Raw genomic sequence first — 22,327 nt, forward strand, 5'->3', positions numbered from 1 at the left:
CACAGGTGACTGGAAGCTGGCAAATGTTGTCTCGATTTTTCAAGAAGGGCAAAAAAGGAAGACCCTGGAAATGACAGGCCTGTCAGTCTCACTTCAGGGCCTGGTGAACTCATGGAAAAGATTATTGTGGGAGGTATTGAGGAGGACAACACAGTCACTGGTTACAGCCAGCATGGCTTTGCGAGAGGGAAGTCCTGCTTATCAAACCTGATTTCCTTCTACAACAAGGTAAACCACCTGATTGATCAGGGAAAGCCAGCTGATGTAATTTTTTTGGACCTCAGCAAAGTTTTTGGTACTGTCTCTCACAGGATACTTCTGGAACAAAATGTCCAGCACACAGCTGGATAACCATGTTACTCAATGGGTGAAGCATTTGAGCAATGTTGTCAGGCACAGGGTGTGATCATTGGGGAGTCCTGCGTAGAAACATGAGTTGGACTCAATTATCCTTGTGGGTCCATTCCAACTCCAGCATATTCTATGATTCTACGACTTGGGAAAGTTCATTTGTCAAACCTCAACTCTGATTCATTATCCACAGTTTCTCTGCAGACATTGGACAAATGCCTGTTTGGGCTCTCCTTCCCTGCTCTTAGTTGATCAGTTATTGCTAAATCTTTTAGGAAATTTTATCCTTCTTTCCCATCTCTTGTAACCTTTTTTTAAAATATTTTTTTACCCGAAACAAAATTCTGAGTTCACTCAATTTGTGTATAGCTCTCAGAACAGACATACTTTTCAGAAATTTATTTGAAATATTAAATGCTAATTTTTAGAGTGCGTGAATTATTCATTGGGTCTAAAAGTCCATGCTTTTTCCTTAACAGATTTTCTCTAAATTTGGATATGTCTTGAAGATTGTCATGTTCCATAAGAACAATCAATTCCAAGCGTTGCTCCAATATGCTGATGCAATGAATGCATATTGTGCCAAAATGGTAAGTACGCTGTATTCAAATTGATTTTTTTGTTTGTTTGTTTGCTTGTGGGGGGTGTTTCCTCTCCCCTCTGGTAAGGGGGGAACATTGGGGATATCTTGACCATTGCCTTATGATTTCTCATCATTCTAACCCTCTTGATGCACATGAATAACTTTTGACATCCCTCATTAGTTAAGAGGACAGCACTCTATCATCAAACTGCAAACAAATATATAGCATACACCCAAGTGTATGAGTCTACCAAAACAAAAATCATTGATAAAGTCCCCTCTCAGTCTTCTCAAGGCTGAACGGGCCTAGCTCCCTCTGCTTTTCTACGTAAGAGAGATGCTCCAGTCCCCTCATCTTTGTAGCCTTCCAGTGGACCTGCTCCAGGAGCTCCGTTTCTCTCTTGTCCTGAGGAGTCCAGAACTGGACACAGCACTCCAGTTGAGGCTTCACCAGGGCTGAGCAGAGGAGCCAGATTATCTCCCTCTTCCTACTGAAATGCTCTTCCTAATGCACCCCAGGATACCATTGGCCTGCTTGGCCGCAAGGACTCACTGCTGGCTCATGAACACTTTGTTGTCCACCAGTATCCCCACATCCTCCGCAGAGCTGCTTCACAGCAGGTTGGCCCCCATCCTGTGCTGGTGCCTGGGGTTATTCCTCCCCAGATGAAGAATCCTGCATTTGCCTTTGCTGAATTTCAGAGGGTTTTGCTCTGCCTATCTCTCCAGTCTACCAAAACAAAACTCAGAACTGTCAGTAGTGATGAGTGACAGTAACTGTAGTTGACCGAAAAGGTTTACCTTTCAAACAGAATGGAATAGTTTCAATAAGGTTCAATGAAGAGAGTGTAGTTAAATGCCCAGAAATTAAATGAATATTACATGTTTTACTTGCTTGAATTTCAGTGAGAAATTTACAACAATCAGTGTTTTCATCTTGAAATTCTTAATTTCAAACAAACTGTTTGCTGACTTTTAAAATGCATGTTCTCACTGATGAAGGAAAGCTCACCTCCTCGGGTGTATTTTCTGTGGTGGGTTAACTTTGGCTAGCTGCAGGAACCCACCAAGCTGCTCTCGCTCCCCTTCTTTAGTAGGACAGGGGGAAAAATAAAAATGAAAAAGCTTGTGAGTCAAGATAGTGCAGGGAGATTGCTCAATAATTACTGTCATAGGCATACAGACTTGACTTAGGATAAGTAAGGAACAAAAACACCTTTCCTACTCCCTCATTCCTTGAACAAAAACAAAAGTAAAAACACCTTTCCTACTCCCTCATTCCTTCTTCCCAGGCTCCACTTCCCTCCCAGTCCACTACCTCCTTCCCCTGAGAAGTGCAGGGGGTAGGGAATGGGGACTGCGGTCATTCCATAACACTTTGCTGCTCTTTCCTCCTCACACTGTTCCTTTTACCAGCTTGGGTGGTTCTGCCAGGATACAGTCCTTCCCTAACTACTCCAGTGTGGGCCCTTCTGTCATGGGCAGAATGGAAGCTTTGGACAAGGTTTACCGGGGAGACCCTCCTGTTGTGTCACAAAGTGCAGAAAGGACCCACTTGCTTTCTAAACTCCTCAGAGAGGAGTTTAGCTAAGTGCAGCTGGATCCAATCTTAGCCTCAGACTTAGTTAATAGTTTATGTTTAAAGGAATTATATAGGTGTGACTGAGCCTTTATACAAGTCTGTCCCACTGGATTAAGGATGTCAAAACAAATATATTTATATTAATAAGATAAATTATTTATTTAACTGGATGATGATAATAATTAGACTAAAAATATTAGAATTATTTAGCACATAGTATAGATAAAACTAATACTACAGTGCAGTATTTATTGAAAAAATATTGAAACAATGATATTAAAGCTAGCAAAAAAATTACTCAGTAGCACTGACTGTGGGCTAATATCTTGCTTAGCCTCCGAGAGTAACCTTGAGGGGCATCCGCACCCAAGAGAGGAGTCTACACACGTACTTCTAGAAGGGGTGTGTTAGGAGACCCTGCTGTTAAAAAGTGGGACTGGCCTTTTATAGTACAGAGTCATTGACTATCAGTCAGATGTCTCCAAGCCAACTGTGTCAGTTCAGCAGCTTTAGATAGGTTATCAGTAGGATCAGTTGTTTGTTCCTTTATCAGGTACTTTGTACACCACATCCTCACTGGTGCCAGTTTCTGTCAGGGAACATTGTTCTTCCTCAGAATGTTTAACTTTGGAATTGATGACTCAGGCTGGTCTCAGCATCCTTCTACACCAAAAGCAGCATGACCTCCTTTTCCATCCACCACTGATAACTTTTGCAAATAGGGTAAAGTTCAAGCTGGTTATCCTCACTTAGGCAGAACAGCCTGATATACCATCCCACAGGTTGTAAGTGGGATGGATATCTGTTCCACTGTGGGTGTCCATGGGCTGCAGGGGGTCAGCCTGCCTCACCATGGTCTCCAGGGGAAGCTCTGCTCCTCCTCCTCCCCCTCCTTCTCTGACCGTGGTGTCTATAGGGATGGTTCTCTCACTTGTTTCTCACATCTCACATCTCAGCTGTCGCACACTAGTTTTTTAGCCTTTCCTAAACACGTTGCCCCAGAGGTGCCACCAGTATTCTCCTCCACTTTGTATAGCAACAGATACTTTTTTTTGAAAATACTCAATATATTTTTATGTAAACAACTTAAAGTTTTCTTATAATGACTAAATATTTTAATTTCTAAAAAATGCTGTTAATTAGTTTCCTCAGTGATGAGTAGTTTTATAATTAAATGTTGAAAGCTGAGTACTTCAGGACTTTTGCAGAAGGGACAGCACTGTTAAAATCATTGGGTTATAATACTTGAACTATGAAGTTAAAAATAAAGACAAAAATAAAACACTTCACTTACTTGAAGTTAAGCCTGAAACACTTTGATTTTATTTATTTACTAATATTGAGGTGACCACATATTTTAAAGAGAAATAGAATCTGAAAATTCCCATTGAAGTATATAGAATAGATTCCTCTAAGTATTAAGTGGTAATTAGGATTCAGTTAAAAAAAATTACTGAAAGATGAGATAGAATGGAACTTTTACCTTACTTTTGTTATTTAACTTGACTTTATTCTCAGTTTCAACATTAAAGGTTCAGGATATTTACGTATTTCTACTTGCACTTTAGTTCAGCAAGTAAATTCACTATGTGTTCAAAAGTTAAGAATATATTGGAAATTAGTAAATGTAGTTGGATTTATAGGCTGGTTGTTAGCAATAGTATCTTTTCTTGAAGAAGAGTATTTATAATAAATTACACCTAATTAAAGATTTCACAGAAATTAAAATTTCAGTCTAAATTATTTTAAATAATTTTGACAAACCAGTATCTTTTGAGTGGTTTTCTTCCCCCTTCATCCATCATGATTCTTATATGACTGGTATAGGCAGAAAATACTACTTCAGTGATCTTTCTGAGCGTAACTACTCATAAGAAAATGGATTTTATGGATTCACATGTTGGATAAGGTTGGAAGGGACCACTTTAGGTTATCTAGTCCTACCTCCCTTCTCAAGCAGTGTTCCCTAGAGCACATTGTGCAGGATTCGTGTGCAGATGGCTTTAGAATATCTCCAGGAAAGGAAACTCTACAACCTCTCTGGGCAATCTGTTCCAGTTCTTGGTCACCCACACAGTAAAGAAGTTCTTCCTCATATTCAGGTGGAACTTTGAAATCCCATTTGATAATTCCCAAGTTACCCTTGCTGTCTTTAGTTCTCATGTGAAATGGCAGCAGGAGGTAATAGTCAGATATGTGGAAAAGCCTTAGCAGTCTTTGCATTACATCTGTGATTCAAGCTCCTGTCAGACGACACCTTTTTAGATCAGCAGTCAGGTCAGCAGATGAGTGCAGGGAGTCAGCAGGGAGTTAGCCACAACAATCACCCACCACTTCTTTTGGGCGATCTGCAGCACAGGATCCATCTGCTCTGTTGCTTCACTTGAAGTCAAGCCCAGCTCCAGGGGTTTACATTGAAAAAGAACCTTGAGGTCATTGAGTCCAATGATAAACCTAACACTGCCCAAGTTCACCTCTAAACCATGTATCTAAACACCACATCTCCACATCTTTTAAATACCTCCAGGGGTGGTGACTCCACCACTTTCCTGTTCCAGCCTGTTCCAATGCTTGGTAACCCTTCTGATGAAGAAATTTTTCCTAATATCCAATCTAAACTTCACCTCACAAAACTTGAAACCGTTTCTTCTGTCCTGTCACTTGTTACATGGGAGAAGAGAGCAACCCCCACTTCACTACAGTCTCCTTTCAAGTTGTAGAGAACAATAAGGTCCCCTCTGAACCACCTTTTCTCCAGGCTAAACAACCCCAGCTCCTTCAGCAGGTCCTCACAGGATGCTCCAGACCCTTCACCAGCTTATGTAAGGGTCAGTTCCATGCAGTAAGAATTTCCAAATTAGTATTGGTACTAGCACCTGATATTGTGTGTTGAGTGGGAGACAAGTGAGATCAGAAAGTCATGTCATGCTTAAAGCTCTGTTTTGTCCAATTGGCACAAAGTGATGTAATACTTACTAACTAGTGGACTACACTGGAACTGTACACAGGATGTTTAGGTAAGGATAGTAGCAGCATAATTGTCTACTTAGTGTTTAAAACCATCACTTTAAAAACAGAGGATTAATTACTATTTGGATACAATTGCAAGGTGAAAATCATGGAATGGTTTGGATTGGAAGGGACCTTTAAAGGTCATCTAGTCCAACCCCTCTGCAATAAGCTGGGACATCTTCAACTAGTTTCTCAGAGCCCAGTCCAATGAGCATCGATCACCTCTCTGCGCAACCTATGCCATGTTTCACCAGCTTCATTGTAAAAAGCCTCTTTCTCATATCCAATCCAAATTGACCCACTTGTCCTGTCGCAACAGGCCCTGATAATAGGTCTGTCCCCATCTTTCTTATAGGCCACTTAAGTACTGAAAGGCTGCAATAATAAACTTATAACAGTGGCTGCTGCAATGTGTTTTGAATCTGAAAATGTAATTATTTTTCTTCAGTCTCTGGATGGCCACAGTATCTATACTGGGTGCTGCACTCTGCGTATTGATTTCTCCAAGTTAACTACCCTAAAAGTAAAGTACAACAATGACAAAAGCAGAGATTTCACTCGCGTTGATCTTCCTTTTGGTGATGGCCAACGAACCCTGGATGCATCCTTAGCTACTACCTTTGGTAAGAAACCTTCACTTCTAGTGATAAATACACACCAAGATAATAATTTTTATGTTGCATTTATGCTCTAGTTTCATATCAAGTTCCTAGAAGGGTACATTTTGCATACATTTCTGTGTGTTAGGTTCAGTAAGATTTGTATGGAAAGCAGAAAGTCCAACTCAAGATAACTTAATATCTGTAACTATAACATGAGGAATGCTCATGGGCAAACTCAAGGTGTTGTCAAAAAGCTGCATTTGTAAAATGATTTGGAATGGTATTATTAGTACAGGTAATATAATAAATGTTGCATATCAGTATGGTCAGTGAAAGTCATCACCAATTAACATTGGTTGCCTAAGGCTGCTTGAAAATAAGTGTTCTAAGGGTGTTGGCTCTTATTTGAGTATATTTTAGGATAACTGCCTGCTGTAACAAAAAAAACTATAAGAAAATTCAAAATGCCACATTTATAAATGTTTGTAGTCACCTTCTGAAAGATAAAATTTTAGAAGTTTTCTTGAATTTTAGAAGTCACTTCCATGGCATATAGGGAGACACTGTCTGCTTGAAGTGACACTGGAGAAGCCCTTTTGGCTTAAATGGCTCTACCATGCTCATTTAATTAGCTTTAGGAATAATGCAAATCACCAAACACATTGATCTGATGACCTGAAGTGCTCACAGTGCAATTTGAGCTATTTTAGCTATTTTTCTTTCTCTCTAATGATAATGGTTAGCAATAATACATAGGTATGAGCTGCCTTAGCTGTTGAATAGGTATCTAAGTGCTGTCCAATTGATTAGCACAGTAGAAAGGGTGGGGGAATAATTCCCTTTTTTCCTGTAGTTTTCTGTGATGGCTAGGGCAGATACTGGGTTTCGTTTGATTTTTTGGATAGTTGAGTTAGTTAGCTTAGATTAGAATAAGAATGTGAGGTGCTCTTACTACTTTCTTGGTTGTTTTTACTGCTCCCCTTAAAGACAGGCTTTGGATCTTTACTTTATGTACAACTGTCTTTATACTGAGGGGTGGAGCGAGGGGGGCAGAATTTGCCATACAGCATTATAGAAGTATGCTGTTACAGGTCTAATATATTCTGATTAATTCGACTTGCACTATTTGAAATGTCATTGGAAGGGGAAAGTACAATTAGAATAGATTAAAGATGAGCTTGCAAAGACAACTGTATGCTTTTGTAGGATAACACATGAAAGCTGCTCCATTTCCTCCCCTTCACTCTTCCAAGCTTCTCATTTTTCATATTACAGTTTTCATTTGCTATAATAGTAAGAACAGCAGAGGTGCTGGTATGAAGAATAGTCTGATGTCTGTACCAAAAAGTGTTTATAGTGAAATCACAGTGAAGCAGCTGCATAGATATTTTTCTTTTAAGAAAATAGCTGTAGATGGGGAAAAGCATGCTTCTTAACCTTTCTGTCGGTGGTGACATGTATATGTTGTCATTGGCATGTTCTGATAGACTTAGTTACAGAACATGAGAAAAAGATGTTGTGAGTCATGTCAGCACTTGCACTTCCTGTGTTATTACTAGTGGATGTATTTTTGATGGAGAATTATAAGATAAAGCAGGTAACTATCAGAATAATACTTTTTTTTCCTAGACTTGAAGTTGTCTTAATAGCAAAACTGAACTGCTCTTGAAACTTGTTTCTCTCTTTTTTTCTATTAAGTTTTGGTTTTGTTGGAAAAGATACTGTAAACATGCAGATTTTGTGAATATTTTGCACATAAAGAGTTCTTTCACCCCGTGAGCATAAGCACAGATACATGAATTAGCTTGCTTTGAAAGCTAGCTACTAGCCATGAAGCAAATGATTTTACACATTAAAGAAAAAAAAGAGGCCACAAAGAATTCCAGATCTTTCAGCATTAGTTCAGTTTGACAATTTTTACATGCCTGATTTTGGTATCAGTATGCAACATGCAAGTCTTATTTGGCAGAATAAAAGCTGTTTATCTATTTCTTTGTTAATGTTCCATTACCATTTTTAGGTTGTGAATAAGTGATTAATAACCGTGTTGCCAGAACTTGTCAGGATAATGCACCAGTACGTGTATTTCAAGAACAAAATTACTTGCTTTGGTGTGATGAATGTATTCGGTTGTTTGTATGAAAGACACTTTGTTGCCACAGATAAGAGTAGGTGTAATGTGATGCAATATTCATGAATACTTGATCTTTGGTGTTTGTTCCATTTGTCGCTTTTGTAATTCATAATGGATACTTATGGTATTGTATCATACATTGTATCAAGGACCATTCACTAGTGAATGTGGCTGTATTTTAGTCAATGGTGGAGGTTTGAGTAGTAAAACAGACTTATTACCAAGCTTGTAGGATGTATTTCTTGATTATACATGTCCCATTTTAGAGAAAAAATGTGGTGTTTGCTAACATATGAAAGAATCCACAACTCAGGCTTGTACCTAATTGCCTCTTAGAACACAAGTTTTTCTGCTGCCTTGGGTAGCACTTAACTCCACATACTAATGTGGAAATCACTGAGCCATCTGTGAGGCTGGGACTGTCTGTATGTTGCTATTCCAAATCTGTTTCATGGTTGTGATTTCCAGAGGAACCATAAAAACCACTGGTTATTTATGAAGTCATGCAAACTGGGAAAGTACATCTCTTTAAAAAGCAAAATGCATATACTTTATGCATCTCAGCAGCTAGTAAAATTCAGAGTCTCAGATCAGTTGTTGTTGTTTGTCTTGTTTAGCTTATACTCATTTTAGAAATATCAAGGAAATAGTTTTATCTTATCATTGCAAAACATCTTTGACTATATTTACTTCCAGCAATTTCTAGAATGCATGTCCATCATGTGAATAAAAACTGTTGAACACCACAGACATATTAACTTTATTGGATACTAGTCTATACTGTGCTTTCCTATTCAGACTTATTTACCTTATGTTTTGCCCTAACTTCATTTTAGAGAGGGACATTGAGGCTGATCAGAATATTTGCCTTCAAAAGTGTCTGAAAATTGTCTTTGTAAAACATAGAATCTTGGATTTCAATGAGAGATTTTAACGCAAACGTTTTATAAGATGTGTAACGACAGACAAAATCAGAATAGCAACACTGGCAGCTGATTCTGAGTCTTGAAACCTCTTCTGTTTTCCAAAACTTTTAAAATCTCTTTCAATTAGATGTGTCTTCTCTCTCTAGCCACTCAAAATACGGTATTCCCATCATATCCAGGGGCTACTGGATTTGCCCAACCCTTGGGCTTTCCTCAAGGTGCTGGTAAGTTTGTATTTTCTAAAAATGTGATATTTGTAGTTATGGCTAGTGGGCTACTTGAATACACCTGTTTAAAGCAAACTGTTTTCAGATATAGCAATCAGAACACAGTATCCCTTTGAGTAATTCTGATTTTCTTTCTCATATAACTCAGTAAAATTACTTTCTGTAATAAAAAACATTACTGATGTAGTTTATAGTTTAATAAGAAATTAAATGCCATGATAAATATAACCTGCAAGAGAAGAAGTTAAGCATCTGTTTTTCTAAGAATCCTCAGACTTCAATGATATTCAATGCAAATACAGGAAGTCTCCCCTTTCCTGGCTAGAAAGTGAGAAATAAATAGTTTTTTAAACTGAGTGATCTTTTCCTTTCTAACACAGGATAAACTTTTGTGCTGAATTATTTTTCTTCTTTCTTGAACTGCAATTTGTGTCTCCCCTTCTGTTTGGGTCTGTTTGTGTAGCTGAATATTTCTTCATCTCTGAAAGGGAAGCACTTCCTGCTTTATTGGTCAGGTACTATTAATAACTAAATTCCTTAAAAGCATTTTTAAATTGAATATTGATGTTTTTGCCAAACATAACCTGGTTTTGTCTTCTTTCTCTTCCACTTTGAGATGTCAAGTGATGCTCTTTATACCCTTCCAGGTATTTCAGTTCCAGCTGCTCCTGGAGCACTTGGTTCTCTCACAATCACCCCGTCAACAGTGTCTGGACAGATTCCTGGTGTTACTGGTATTCCGGGAAATTCTGTTTTACTAGTCAGCAACCTCAACCCTGAAGTAAGTTTGATTGGTGGAACTGATGCAAGTATCACCTTGTACCAACAGCCAGACTCCTTCTCGGAAATGGATGTTAGCTGAAGGAATAAGAGAAATTCTCTATGCTGCTAATGTAAAAAACAGGACAGCTCTATACTTGTTTGAGGTAGTTTGTAATATTGATGAGGTTGAAAAACTCCGACCATCTATGTGCTGCTTTATCTGTAAAGAGGGCAAAGGATTTTTCATTTATTAAAAAACAAGGAGTTAGAAAAAAAGAAGGGAAGAGAAAAGGAGGTGCAAGCATGCCAAATCAAGTAGCTTTCTAAACATGGATAGAATCTTTCTAGTTTTGCAACTTTTCCCAGGTTGGAGAGGAAGCGCACAGGTATGCTTTGCTATTGACATCACTTTATATCTGTTTTTAAAAGTGAATATATACACATGTTCACTTTTCAAAGTACCACACAGATTTTGATTTTTTCATATGTTGGCAGTAAAATTACAAGGACAACTTGGAAAGTTATTTTTGTAGTGGAAGTGACATAGGCTATTCTATAATCTTACTCCTGTTAGTCAAATATTACAGACTGATCTGTGCTTAATTAAAAGCCATGTACATCTTTTAAAAAAGCAAAAATCAAGCTCTACCAAGGCCATAACTTAAAATACAATTCTACTTGATCGTTGATAAGCAGTCCTATTGCAGCAATGTAAAATTCTTGTTTTACACACTCAATACATTTACTTAACCATAAAACTGTTAAAACTAGAAGTGATGGCAAAATGGAAGTTACCTTCATATTATGAGGTTTAAAAATCTGTTGACCAGTTTCTTTAAGTAATTGTTTTGTTTCTGTTTTTGTACTAACAGCCAAATTCCACGGTAAGCATCAAAAGAAACAGCTGCAGATAGGACTGTAAGACAAGTCACTTTTTCTTTGATTTGTCAACACATCCTATCAGTGAGTTTCTGATGATGGCTGTTGATATGCTTTCTGCAGCTGATTATTCAAGATGATTCTCTGAATCTTAAAAGAATGTGTTTCTTAAGAATAAGCGTATGTCAAAGATAGGTCAGAGCTATTTTTAGGACATTGCTCCTTTACATAATACTAACCACATCTAAGGAGTCATGTAGAACTTTGTGATGTAATGCATGTTACAGTATCAACGCATTAAAGAATGCTCAACTTCTTAAAAGGTGTGAAATAACTATGTACAACAACATTAATTGTTGGAAATATATTTTGTGGCAACTGCGTAACACTTGTCCTTCAGTAGTGGTTGTCTGAGCCCTGTCACTTCTTTTTCTATGTATAGAAAATCTTATTGAGCTTATTTCAATTTGTATTTCTCCCCATTGCAGAGTTTTAGTGTGCACTTGAACATTTCCTTGAGACTTTTAAATTACCTGGCTTTGTCTTTCAAACACTTTTTTTTTTTTTTTAAATATTGAGGTCTCATTTGGATAAGAAATTTCTTAAAAACACTTCTCCATGTTGAATTAAAATATTTAGGCCAGAAAGATAAACTCTTGACGAATTTAAATTTCACATTCATAGTAATTGTTCTCTATTACTAAATGCTAACGATAAATGGGTATGGGCTTGCACTTAGGCTGCAGTATCTTCCTTTTTTGAAAAATTCAGATATTTTGTTACACATTTCAAATGTTGCGAAATGAGAAGGAATAGGGCTAGAGGGTGTAAGTAGTGCTTCTGATACCCAGGTGTTTTTAATACTGGCAAAACTTTTGCTCAGTTGAATAAATTTTGGTTGCATTAGGATGTAAATGATCTTCTTTGGTGCTTGGTATACAAGAATTTAATTGAACAGCTTCTGTTCAAACACAATTTAAATACCACTTTCTATACTCTTCATATATAAACAGTTAAATTGTATGTATATCACTTCAGAATGTCACAGTCATCACATAAAGGAATGGGGACAAAATTGAAGACAAAGCAAGCACATTTTGAAGCAACTAGGTTTGGTTTCATAGGTGTTATCTGCTGTTTACAAAATACAAAGGAGTTCTTGAATGTTCTTTTCTATTTTTAGTTTAGCAAACGTCTTTCATTTTTTCAGGGAATGAGCTGCTAGCTTAGAAGAAGTTCAAATAATGAAGCTACTTAAAATATTAATAACTTCTGCAGCATGACAGACTGAGTCTTGAGTGACGAATATGCATGAGCTGAAGTGTTAGCTTGTTTAAGTATTTCACATGTGCATTGCAAATATATACTAACAAGAGTGCCGTACATTGTAGTTATTGCAGGGAATGGCTTTTGGAGAGACAGGTTTAGGTATTGGTATGCAGTATTTCTTCCATTCTTTTTGTTTACCATACATTTATGGAATAGATGTCTTTATTTGCATGGCTTTAGAAATAATATACTCATTTTATCATTTAAACAGGCCATCACACCATATGGACTTTTCATCCTATTTGGTAAGATATGTCAAATATCCCTTGAGAAACCACAGGGCTAGCATTCTTTTTATTTATCTGACACCTGCTGGTTAATTCAAGCTTCATTGTTTTGTCCATATCCAAAAAATGCACAAGAGAATACACTGGTTTTAAAATTACAATAATTTGAGTCAGGAGTTATAGGCCACAGATACCAAAAAAGGCAAAAGATATACAGTGTCAAATGAATTTCAGTGTGTGGTCCAGTTTGTTTGCTACAAAAATGGGAAGACAAAGTAAGAGGAAAAAACAAATATTGCATCAGAGGAAATGCTGTATAGAATTGGATCATACATTAATTGCAGGGGACAATGTTTGGCATAGTAGTATTTTAATAAGTCTCTGTTAAGGGGACTTTGACGACTATTGCACTGATTAAAAGCTGAACATAAACATGCAGTTTTATGACTAAGATCCTGGAGGTTTTCCTCCATTTTGGAGCCTCAGAAAATAATACACAAACTTCAAAACTGTCCTTCATACTAATATTCTAACCAAGCTGTTGAATGAGATGATTATTTTTTGTAAATCTAATGTTAATCAAAAGAAACAGACTTGCCCTTCTGCTGCTATGAAAAGATTTCCTTTCTGTATTTCCACAGGTGTATATGGTAATGTGCATCGTGTGAAGATTATGTTTAAGAAAAGAGGAATTGCTTTGGTTCAGATGGCAGATGCAACCCAGGCTCAATTAGGTATTGATTTTTTAAGGCACAGTTATGCTTCAAACTAGCATGAGCATAATATAAAGGAAGAATTTGCCCTCTGTCAGTGACAAGCATAAACAAATTCAATCCATCATTGTGCTGCATTACTACGTACAAACTTTTCCTTACTTAATGTTGATAATACTCTTAGTGGTTTAAAAACTAAGTTCCCGTGAATCTCAATCTAGTAAATGTTAGAATTAAAACATCATACAATTTTCCCATAGTTTGTCTTAATAATACATCATATGATTTTCCTGTAGTTCATCTTATATCTAGCTATTTAATAATAACCAACTGTTCTTTATTGAAATGATGTTTTGCACTTTTGTTGCATTTAGACTGGAGATTATATTACATCCTTGTACTTGTTTTAAATATAATGCTGTGGCATAGCCCACCTGGTAGACATGCAAGTTGCAGTTTAAATTTAGAATGTGAAATCTGGCACTGAATAGAAAACAATATTAGTATTTAAAGAATCGTCTTTTCTTCCCCTCCATTTATTCCTGTTCAAATTAAATTTCCACTGGTTAGCTATCAACCACTTGAATGGACAGAGGCTTTATGGAAGGGTCATGCATACTACTCTTTCAAAATATCAGACAATTCAACTTCCTCGTGAAGGGCAAGAAGACAAAGGTCTGACAAAGGACTATAGCAATAGCCCTTTACATCGCTTTAAGAATCCTGGCTCTAAGAACTGCCAAAATATTTTTCCTCCATCTGCCACCCTGCATCTCTCCAACATCCCGTGAGTATCTACATGTATGATTTTCCTGAAGAGATGTTTTTTAGGTTGTGTTCTTGAGTTACAAAGTCTGACATAAGCTTTACATTCCCTTGGCCTTCATTCTGCTGTGGGTCATTCTGCTGTATAACTAACAAGTGAATCCTTTAACTGTACCTTTTTTTATCATTAGCAATGAGGATAACTGTTTGAATGATCTTCTATATGAGTTTTAATCAGTTTACATTTTCTTGAGAGTATGCTTTTGTTCTTTTACCTATTAAATTCTGTGTTACAAATTTTCACAAAGATTAAAGACGTGTTTTGAGATTACGTACTGGAATTACATGACAACAAATTTGTCATTGACATTGTTACTTAATATAGATACAGTTTTGAATAATACTTACACTTCTAAAAGAGTAATTTCTACAGAATTCAGACCTCTTACATAGAGTGGAAGTTGTCAAAAAAAGGTGTTAAGAATGGTGTTCTTTAAGACTGAAACAATCTTTTTTTTAAATCTAGAATGTTGTCAACAATGTATGGAGTAACAGCCAAACATAAGTTTTTACAGGCTTCTTTTGTTTGGCAGCTGTGCAGGGAGGGAAAGGAGGAAATTGGAATTATGTCCAAGTAACAAAGGAAATTATAAGACACTTAGAAAATGGCTTTTTGAATAAAATAAAAAGCTTCAGAACTGAAAATACATGAAGCACAATCACTCAAATTTCAAGATGAAATGTATTCATGAAGGTACTGATTAAGATCTTAGGAGCATTTTATGCAATCTGAATTTAACTGAGAAAGAAATGGGGTTGGATGAAAAGCAGTAGAGTGTAGCTGAAATAATTTTGTAGCACAAAGCCAAGTTGTTTGGGCTGAAGTGTTGACAAAGTTCGAGTTGGTGGAGATAGTTTTTGCTGTTCAAATTTAATTTAGAAGCCAAGATTGAGATCTCGATATTATTATAGAACTCTGTGCTCTTCTACAAGTTGAGAGGGGCTTGTTTTGGTTTTGTTCGTTTTTTGTTTCTTTGTTTTTTTTTTCAATTAGGCCTTCTGTTACTGTTGATGATTTGAAGAACCTTTTTGCAAGTAAAGGATCTACTGTGAAAGCCTTCAAATTTTTCCAGTAAGTTCTCTTGTAAAATTGCTGAGCAAGCTTTCATCCTGGAAGATGGCTATTGCTTTTTTGTAACATTCCATGTATTTATAACTATAGGCAGAATTCCATGTACATATACCTATAGGCAAAAGCAGTGACAATTTTAATGAAAATTTTAATCTTAAAATTTTAAATGAGATGCTATGTTATCATAATTAAATCAAAAATATGCACCCTTTGGACAAATATATGTTCAAAGTAAAGTAAGTTTAAGAAACGTAAATGCGCACTTCTTTAAAAAATGCAAGCTGAATATATGTGAAATGTCAGATAAAAGATGATAATGTCTCTGCTCTAACATTGATCAAGGTTACTTGGCATCATTATTTTAGCACAATCATACTGGCTAGAATAATCCCATCTATATGGACAATACAAGTGTTTCCTAGAGGTCCTCAAGCCTTATTTTGACCCAGTTTTTTGAAGTCCGGTGTTATGAAAGAATGACATGGCTTTAGGCCATTTTTGCAAAATTTATATAGTTTTGTTATCTTTGCATTTTAGCAGGTGCATAACTAGTTCTGACTCTTTTGCTGTACAAGTGTTCAGTGTGTGTGATATGGCTGAAAACAACCACTTATGTGACTCTTCTGTGTTGGTTAGTGAAAATTTGGTGAAGATTAATAATGGTTTTTATTGTACTTCAGGAAAGATTGCAAAATGGGTCTTATCCAACTGGGCTCTGTGGAAGAAGCAGTTCACGCTCTCATTGAGCTTCACAATCATGACTTTGGAGAAAACCAGCATCTCCGAGTTTCCTTCTCAAAATCTACAATATGAATTTTCTGTGCACTTTCCTTTTAATATAGTAAAATCTTCAGAGACTGAGAAAGCTGAGACCAGCTCTGTCCCTTAAAAGAAGAAGCTCATTCATACACAAAGAATTAGGTGATGATTCTGAATTTTCTGATTCTATCTGCAAGTATGGGATCCATAGAAAGATTATTCTGTGAAATAGCTTTAGCAACAATATTTATCAAATTTCCTACTTAAAATTCTATTTTGAGAACATCCTTTACGTTTTTATTCTAAATTAGCCTTAGAAAACATTTTAGAGTGCTTTCACAATACACCAAACAAAGAGTATTATTAACAAAATGGTAAATATACTCTACAAAGATTAAACACTAATTTGAATGTGAAGTAGAGCTCGGGTTTCTTGAAGAAAAGCAAGCAGTGACTGTGAGTAGGGTGTGGATTTATACTTTGGCAATTCTTTACAAATAACTTGTGGCATATTAATATAATACGTAAATAAATTACACTAGCCCAGCTAACTTTTTGGGGGTTCAGAGCCAAATCCTCTTTATTCAAATGAAACACCTTATGTAGGGGAGTTCAAAGTAACATGTGACTCCCCTGACCAATCACCAGGGGTACCTCATTATCCATGGTCATGGGAGTACATTTGGACTTCATTTCCCAGCATGCCTCATCCAGCATCCTTCCTGAGACCCGACTCCTACAATAACTCGTTTATAAAAATAAAAAGTCTGTGCTGTTCCTACAGATTAAACTATTAGAGGAAAGGCAGTGCCTTTTCTTTATGGAATAAAAGATATTTCACAAGTTTCTTCAAGTTGTAGGATCAGACATTTAGGTTGATTTAACCGTGGGATGGAAGTTTGATGTCCTATTTTTACTATGAAGTGATGTGTAATAGTACTTTGGGGAATATAAAACAAGAAAATAGTCGTGATTTAAAATAAATTTTTGCATTTCTCTAAATAATTGTTTACAATCTTATGGAAACTATTCAGGTCTGTGATGGTTTGATAGGTTTTAAAGAAGTTATTTTTGTTAAGGTTATCTTTGGGGGCAGAAAGAACCCCACTTTAAGAGGTTTTTTTACCACTAATGTCTATTACTTAAATAACTGTGTATTTACCTTATTTCTTATTATGTGCCTTATATGTGTGTATTATACAATAGCTTAGAATGTTATCTGAAGTATCTTGAAAAAATATTGTGAGCTTTGTGATAATTCTCTTCTTGGTCTTTTTAAAAATGTTTTCCTTGATACTTAAAGATATATTTTTTTCTTTAGGTAATTCTCTGAATTCTAGTTTCTTGTGCTTTTTTATAGAGATTGGATATAGGTGCAGCCTAAGTAGTCTTTGGTAACTATGTTTCCCTCCTTGTCCAACAAAGAATGGAGGTTCTCCTTGTCCCTCCTTTTGCTGTTGATGCATTTATAAAAACGCTTTTTGTTGTCCTTAACAGAAGTGGCCAGATTACATTCAAATTGTGCTTTTACCTCTCTAATTTTCTTTCTATATGACATAACTACATATGACAAACACTTCATGAGTTGTCTGCCCTTTTTTCCAAAGGTGATAGACTCTCTTTTTTTCCCTAATTTCCTGCAAAATCTCCCTGTTCAGCCAGGATGGTCATCTTTCCCACTGGTTCACCTTTGGGCACATAGGGACAGCCTGCTCCTGTGCCTTCAAGATTTCTTTCTTGAAGCATGTCCAGCCTTCCTGGACCCCTTTTGTTTTTAAGGGCTGTTTCCCAAGGTACCCTCTGAACCAGCCTCCTGAATGGGCCAAAGTCTGCCCTCTGGAAGTCCGAGGCTGAGGTTTTGTTGACATCCTTCCTTACTTCACCAAGTATTGAAAACTCTATTGTTATGTGGTCACTGTGCCCCAGACAGCCTCTGACCACCACATCTCCCACAAGCCCTTCTCTGTTTGTTAAGAGCAGATCTAGCAGGGCCCACCCTGGTAGGTTCATTTATCAGCTGCAACAAGTTATCCTCCATACACTCTAGGAATCTCCTGGACTGCCACTCTTCTGCTGTGTTGAGTTCCCAGCAGACATCCGGGGCTGGTGATTTTGAAACCTCCACCAGCTGCTTGTAGAATAATTCATCACCCTTTTCATCTCAGTATTGAACTTAAAGTAATAGAATGCTATCATTCTTTCCTTTGTAAGTATGAAAAATATTTGATTCTGAATGTTGATTTCTCTTTGGGGAACAAGCTGAGATGCAGTTAGGTTTGGTCTTGAATGTACAGATGAATATTACTGATTTCTGATCATATTTTGGAAAGTTAACTTTCACTTTAAGATATTTTTCTTTCTAGAATTTCCTTTTAAATAAATTAATTTTAAGTAAATTTAATTTTACTGTACCACATTTTAAAGAAGTATTTCTTTCAAACATAGTGTAGTGGGTTGACCCTGGTCAGATGCCAGGTACCCACTAAAGCCACTCTCTCCCTCTGCAACTGGACAGAGGAGAGAGAGCTAAAAAATGAGCTAAGGATTCATGAGCCGAAGTAACAGCTGGGAGAGGTCAGTTACTGATTACCTTCACTGGCAAAACAGACTCAAAGTGGGGATAGTACTTAAATGTATTACTAACTGGATCAGAGCCAAAGAGTGAGAAATAAAACAATCTTAAAAACACCTTCCCCCCCCCCCCTCCTGCCTTCCATGTTTTCCCCCAGTGGTGGGGGACGAGGAATGGGGGTTACGGTCAGTTGTTGTTTCTGCCACTGATCAGAGAGAGGAGTCCTTCCCCTGCTCCTGTGGGGGCCCTCCCACGGGAGACAGTCCTTGATGGACCTCTCCAAGGTGAGTCCCTCCCTCAGGCAGCAGTTCTTCCCAAACTGCTGTCCCGTGGGTCACTCCTCCATGGGGTGCAGTCCTTCATGAATGAGCTGTACTGACGTGGGTCCCCCACAGGGGCCACAAGTGCTACCCAGGATAAACCTGCTCCAGTGTGGGCTTCCCTCTCCACAGGCTACAGGACCTTCCTCTCTGGCAGGACCCTGCTCCATCTTGGGGCTCCCATGGGGTCACAGCCTCCTTGGGATATCCACCTGCTCCACCGTGGGCTCCTCCATGGGCTGCAGGGGCACAGCTGCCCCACCATGGGCTGCACCACGGGCTGCAGGGCCTCAGCTCCGGTGCCTGGAGCACCTCCTGCCCCTCCTTCTGCACTGACCTTGGTGTCTACCTCATTGTTCCCATGTTCTCACTCTGCTCTTCCCTGGCTGGAATTCTTTCTGTGCAATACCTTCTGTTCTTAAATATGTTTTCACAGAGGCATTACTGTTATTCCTGATTGGCTCAGCCTTGGCCAGCGGCAGGAAGTCTGTCCTGGAGCCAGCTGGCACTGGCTCCACCAGACAGGGGAAGCTTCTGGCAGCTTCCAACAGAAGCCACCCCTGTAGCCCCGCCCCTGCTACCAAAACCCAACCACAGAAACCCACTACACATGGCATTTATGTACTTTTAACTATTGCAGAATTTGTTTCGGCTGTAATGTTTTGCCACTCATTCTTGTTGTTTTTTTCATTAACTTGTATGACTTTATCTTTCTAGAAGAAAGGCTATGTTTCTACCATGATGTGAGTATTCTGTAGTAAACTTTTTCAAATTTTTTCTCTGAAGTATTTTTGCAAAATCAACCAGATACTCTAGCTTGCTTTCCTTTAATGCATGTTGGTTAGAGATGTAGTGTTAAAGAAACTTTCCTGTCTGACCATCCAGGAGCCACTCAGGCAGTCACACTTGATCTACCTGAGCTGGGATTGAGGACCCTTCCCAGCTATGCACCCCACACTCACACAGGCAGACCAGGTTTTCTGACTGACTTAACCCCATGTTTCCCATGGCAGAGTCTGATATCTTGATCCTTAAAATAATTTAATATTGGTGCAATAACATAATAACATCTTGAGCTAGTGTCTCCTAGGAGGGACCTTGAACAAAGGAACCCTGGGGTTTTATACCCTCACAGTCTAAGGGCACAGAAGTCTGGGGGTCCTTGGCTCCTTGTTCGCCTAACACCATCCTCATGTTTTTGCCTGGCTTCCTCTTTGTTCGGATGCATCACTCCAGGGCTCTGTGGAGGTGACCTTTGAATATCAACCAGCTTTCTTAGGCCTCTCTCCCCTCCATGTGCTTTATCCCATGGCACTCTACCAACCAGATCCTGAAGAGGCCTTCAGGAGTCTGCTCTCCTGAAGTCCAGGGTAGTGAGCTTGCTGCACACCCTCCTTGCTGTCCTAAGGATCTTGAACCCCACAATTTCAGGAACCTTGTAGTCCAGGCTGCCCTTGACTTTCACATTTCCCTCCTTGTTGGGAGAACAAGATCCAGCATAGCACCTCTCCTCCTTGGCTCCTCTATCACTTGGAGAAGGAAGTTACCATCAACGCAACGTCCTGGATTGCTTATGCCCTGCAGTATTGACAAATACTGGGATGGTTGAAGTCATGAGGACCAGGGCTTTTGAATGGGAGGCCACTCCAATCTGTCTGTAAAGGACCTCATTTGCTTGGTCTTCCTGGTTGGGTGACCTGTAACAGACCCCCACTATAAAGTCACCTGTTCCTGTCCTGCCTTTAATCCTGAGCTATAAGCTTTCACTTAGCTCCTCGTACATCCCCAGGTGCAGATGCATGCGCTCCAGCTGGTCGTTGACATAGAGGGCAACACCACCTCCTTGTCCACCCTTCCTGTCCTTCCTAAAGAACCTGTGTCCTTCCATTCCAACACTCCACTCTTTGGAGCCTCCATGACATGCCAATGAGATCATAGCCCTGCATCCATGCACACATCTCTAATTTCTCTTCTTTATTCCCCGTCTTATGTGCTATTACCTTGAAGTTGGGACCCCAATGAAGCTGACTTATTGGCTAGAATTCCTTTTTGTTGCTCTTCAGGTGCTTTCCTGCTGACCTGTGATCCCTCTTCACGCTCTGGGCATCTGTTGATGGCATCAGACTGGTAGGGCTGGGATGGACTGAGGTTCCCCTCCCTCTGGCACCTTTAGTTTAAAGCTCTCCTCACTAGCTTGGTAAGCTTGTGACTGAAGTTGCTCTTCCCTTTCTCTGACAGATGGATCCATCAGCCCCCAGTAGACCCAGTTTCTCAAAGCAAGTCCCATGATCCAAGTCAAACTGGGCACCAGTCCCAGAACCATTTGTAGATTGACTAGATTCAGCTGGCCCTTTCAAACAGCTCTCCTTTGACTGTGAGGATTGATGAAAAACTACCTGCAGAGACTTACATTTTTTTTAATTTAAGAAAAATCTGAGTGGGGATATTTATGATGTTTCCTTTTTGGTTTTGTGGCACAGCTGTTGTGTATCTTTTTTGATTCTTCTTTTTCTTTTTCTGCAACTGAATTATTCTTGTCAACTTACTTTCAGATTTGTGTATGTCTTAAAGATGCTGCCTGTTAGGGAGGTCTGCTTTTACAGGATGTGCAGACAAGCTTCAAAGCTAACTGTACATCTTAATGTTTGCTTAGCAGAATGAAGCCTAGTTTTTCTCATGGGATATTCTGCCTTGAATAATTAAAAGCACAAACATAACCCCTTCTTTATCAAAATGCACTGTTACTGAAGGATTGTGGCAAAAGGAATAATTCTTATATTTTGTGCTTGACTCATTAGTGCCTGGCTGTAAAAGCATAGTTGCATCTCAGTTCTTGATTCTCTAAAGCATATTTTAGCAAAGCTCTTGATATCTGTGAAAAGAGCAGGATTTGGGAAAGAATGATATTATTCTACAGATTATTACAGTGATGTAGGATTGAAAGGAACCTCTAGAGGCCTTAATCCTACCTCTTATTCAGATTACGGACAACTTCGAGCAGTTGCTCAGAGAATTGTCCATGTAAATTTTCAGTGTTTCCAAAAATGAAGTTTTCACAAATTCTTTGTTATTGTGTTTGGCAGTCCTTACTGTGAATTTGCTTCCCTAATATGTAGTTAGACTTTAAACATACTGCATCCTATATAGGTCTGTTGCCATTTAACCTGTTAACTGTGTAACTCCCAAGAAGATTCTGGTTTCATCTTCTCTATACTGTAGCCTTGAGTTGTTAAAGATAGTTTATAATTTCTTTAACATGTATTATTAATTTCTGTTTAAATCATTTGTGAAGTACCTGATAATGTGCGCAGTGTAACCTGGAATTTGTACTCTAAAACACTAGTAGGTACTGGAAATTGCTGATGTAGGTACTGGAAATTGTAAATTTTTTACTCCCCAGTGATCACAGCACCAAACCTGACAGTTTGAGAAGCATTTGGACAGTACTGTCA

General features: G+C 38.2%; 1 protein-coding gene across 4 annotated transcripts in view; it reads left to right on the forward strand.

Moving 5' to 3' along the window:
- The window catches only part of PTBP3 (polypyrimidine tract binding protein 3), a 50,201-nt gene that overhangs the window by 25,605 nt on the left and 2,269 nt on the right, over nt 1–22,327 (forward strand). Inside the window, exons 7-15 of one of the 4 annotated variants that reach the window (XR_003916399.1) lie at nt 831–941; nt 5,977–6,151; nt 9,337–9,414; nt 10,065–10,198; nt 12,599–12,632; nt 13,256–13,348; nt 13,898–14,114; nt 15,147–15,224; nt 15,905–16,179. Coding sequence is in view for 2 of the 4 variants with exons in the window: in XM_008923269.3 (XP_008921517.1) it covers nt 831–941; nt 5,977–6,151; nt 9,337–9,414; nt 10,065–10,198; nt 12,599–12,632; nt 13,256–13,348; nt 13,898–14,114; nt 15,147–15,224; nt 15,905–16,037 (1,053 nt within the window). In the remaining 2 variants the exon portion in view is untranslated. Of the gene's footprint in view, nt 1–830; nt 942–5,976; nt 6,152–9,336; nt 9,415–10,064; nt 10,199–12,598; nt 12,633–13,255; nt 13,349–13,897; nt 14,115–15,146; nt 15,225–15,904; nt 17,514–22,327 lie in introns of those variants that run through there. The other 3 variants (XR_003916398.1, XM_008923269.3, XM_029965385.1) reach the window with 3 other exon arrangements.

The sequence above is a fragment of the Manacus vitellinus genome, unplaced genomic scaffold (genome assembly GCF_001715985.3).
Source record: "Manacus vitellinus isolate BGI_N305 unplaced genomic scaffold, ASM171598v3 scaffold_9_pilon, whole genome shotgun sequence".
NCBI classification, from domain to species: domain Eukaryota; kingdom Metazoa; phylum Chordata; class Aves; order Passeriformes; family Pipridae; genus Manacus; species Manacus vitellinus.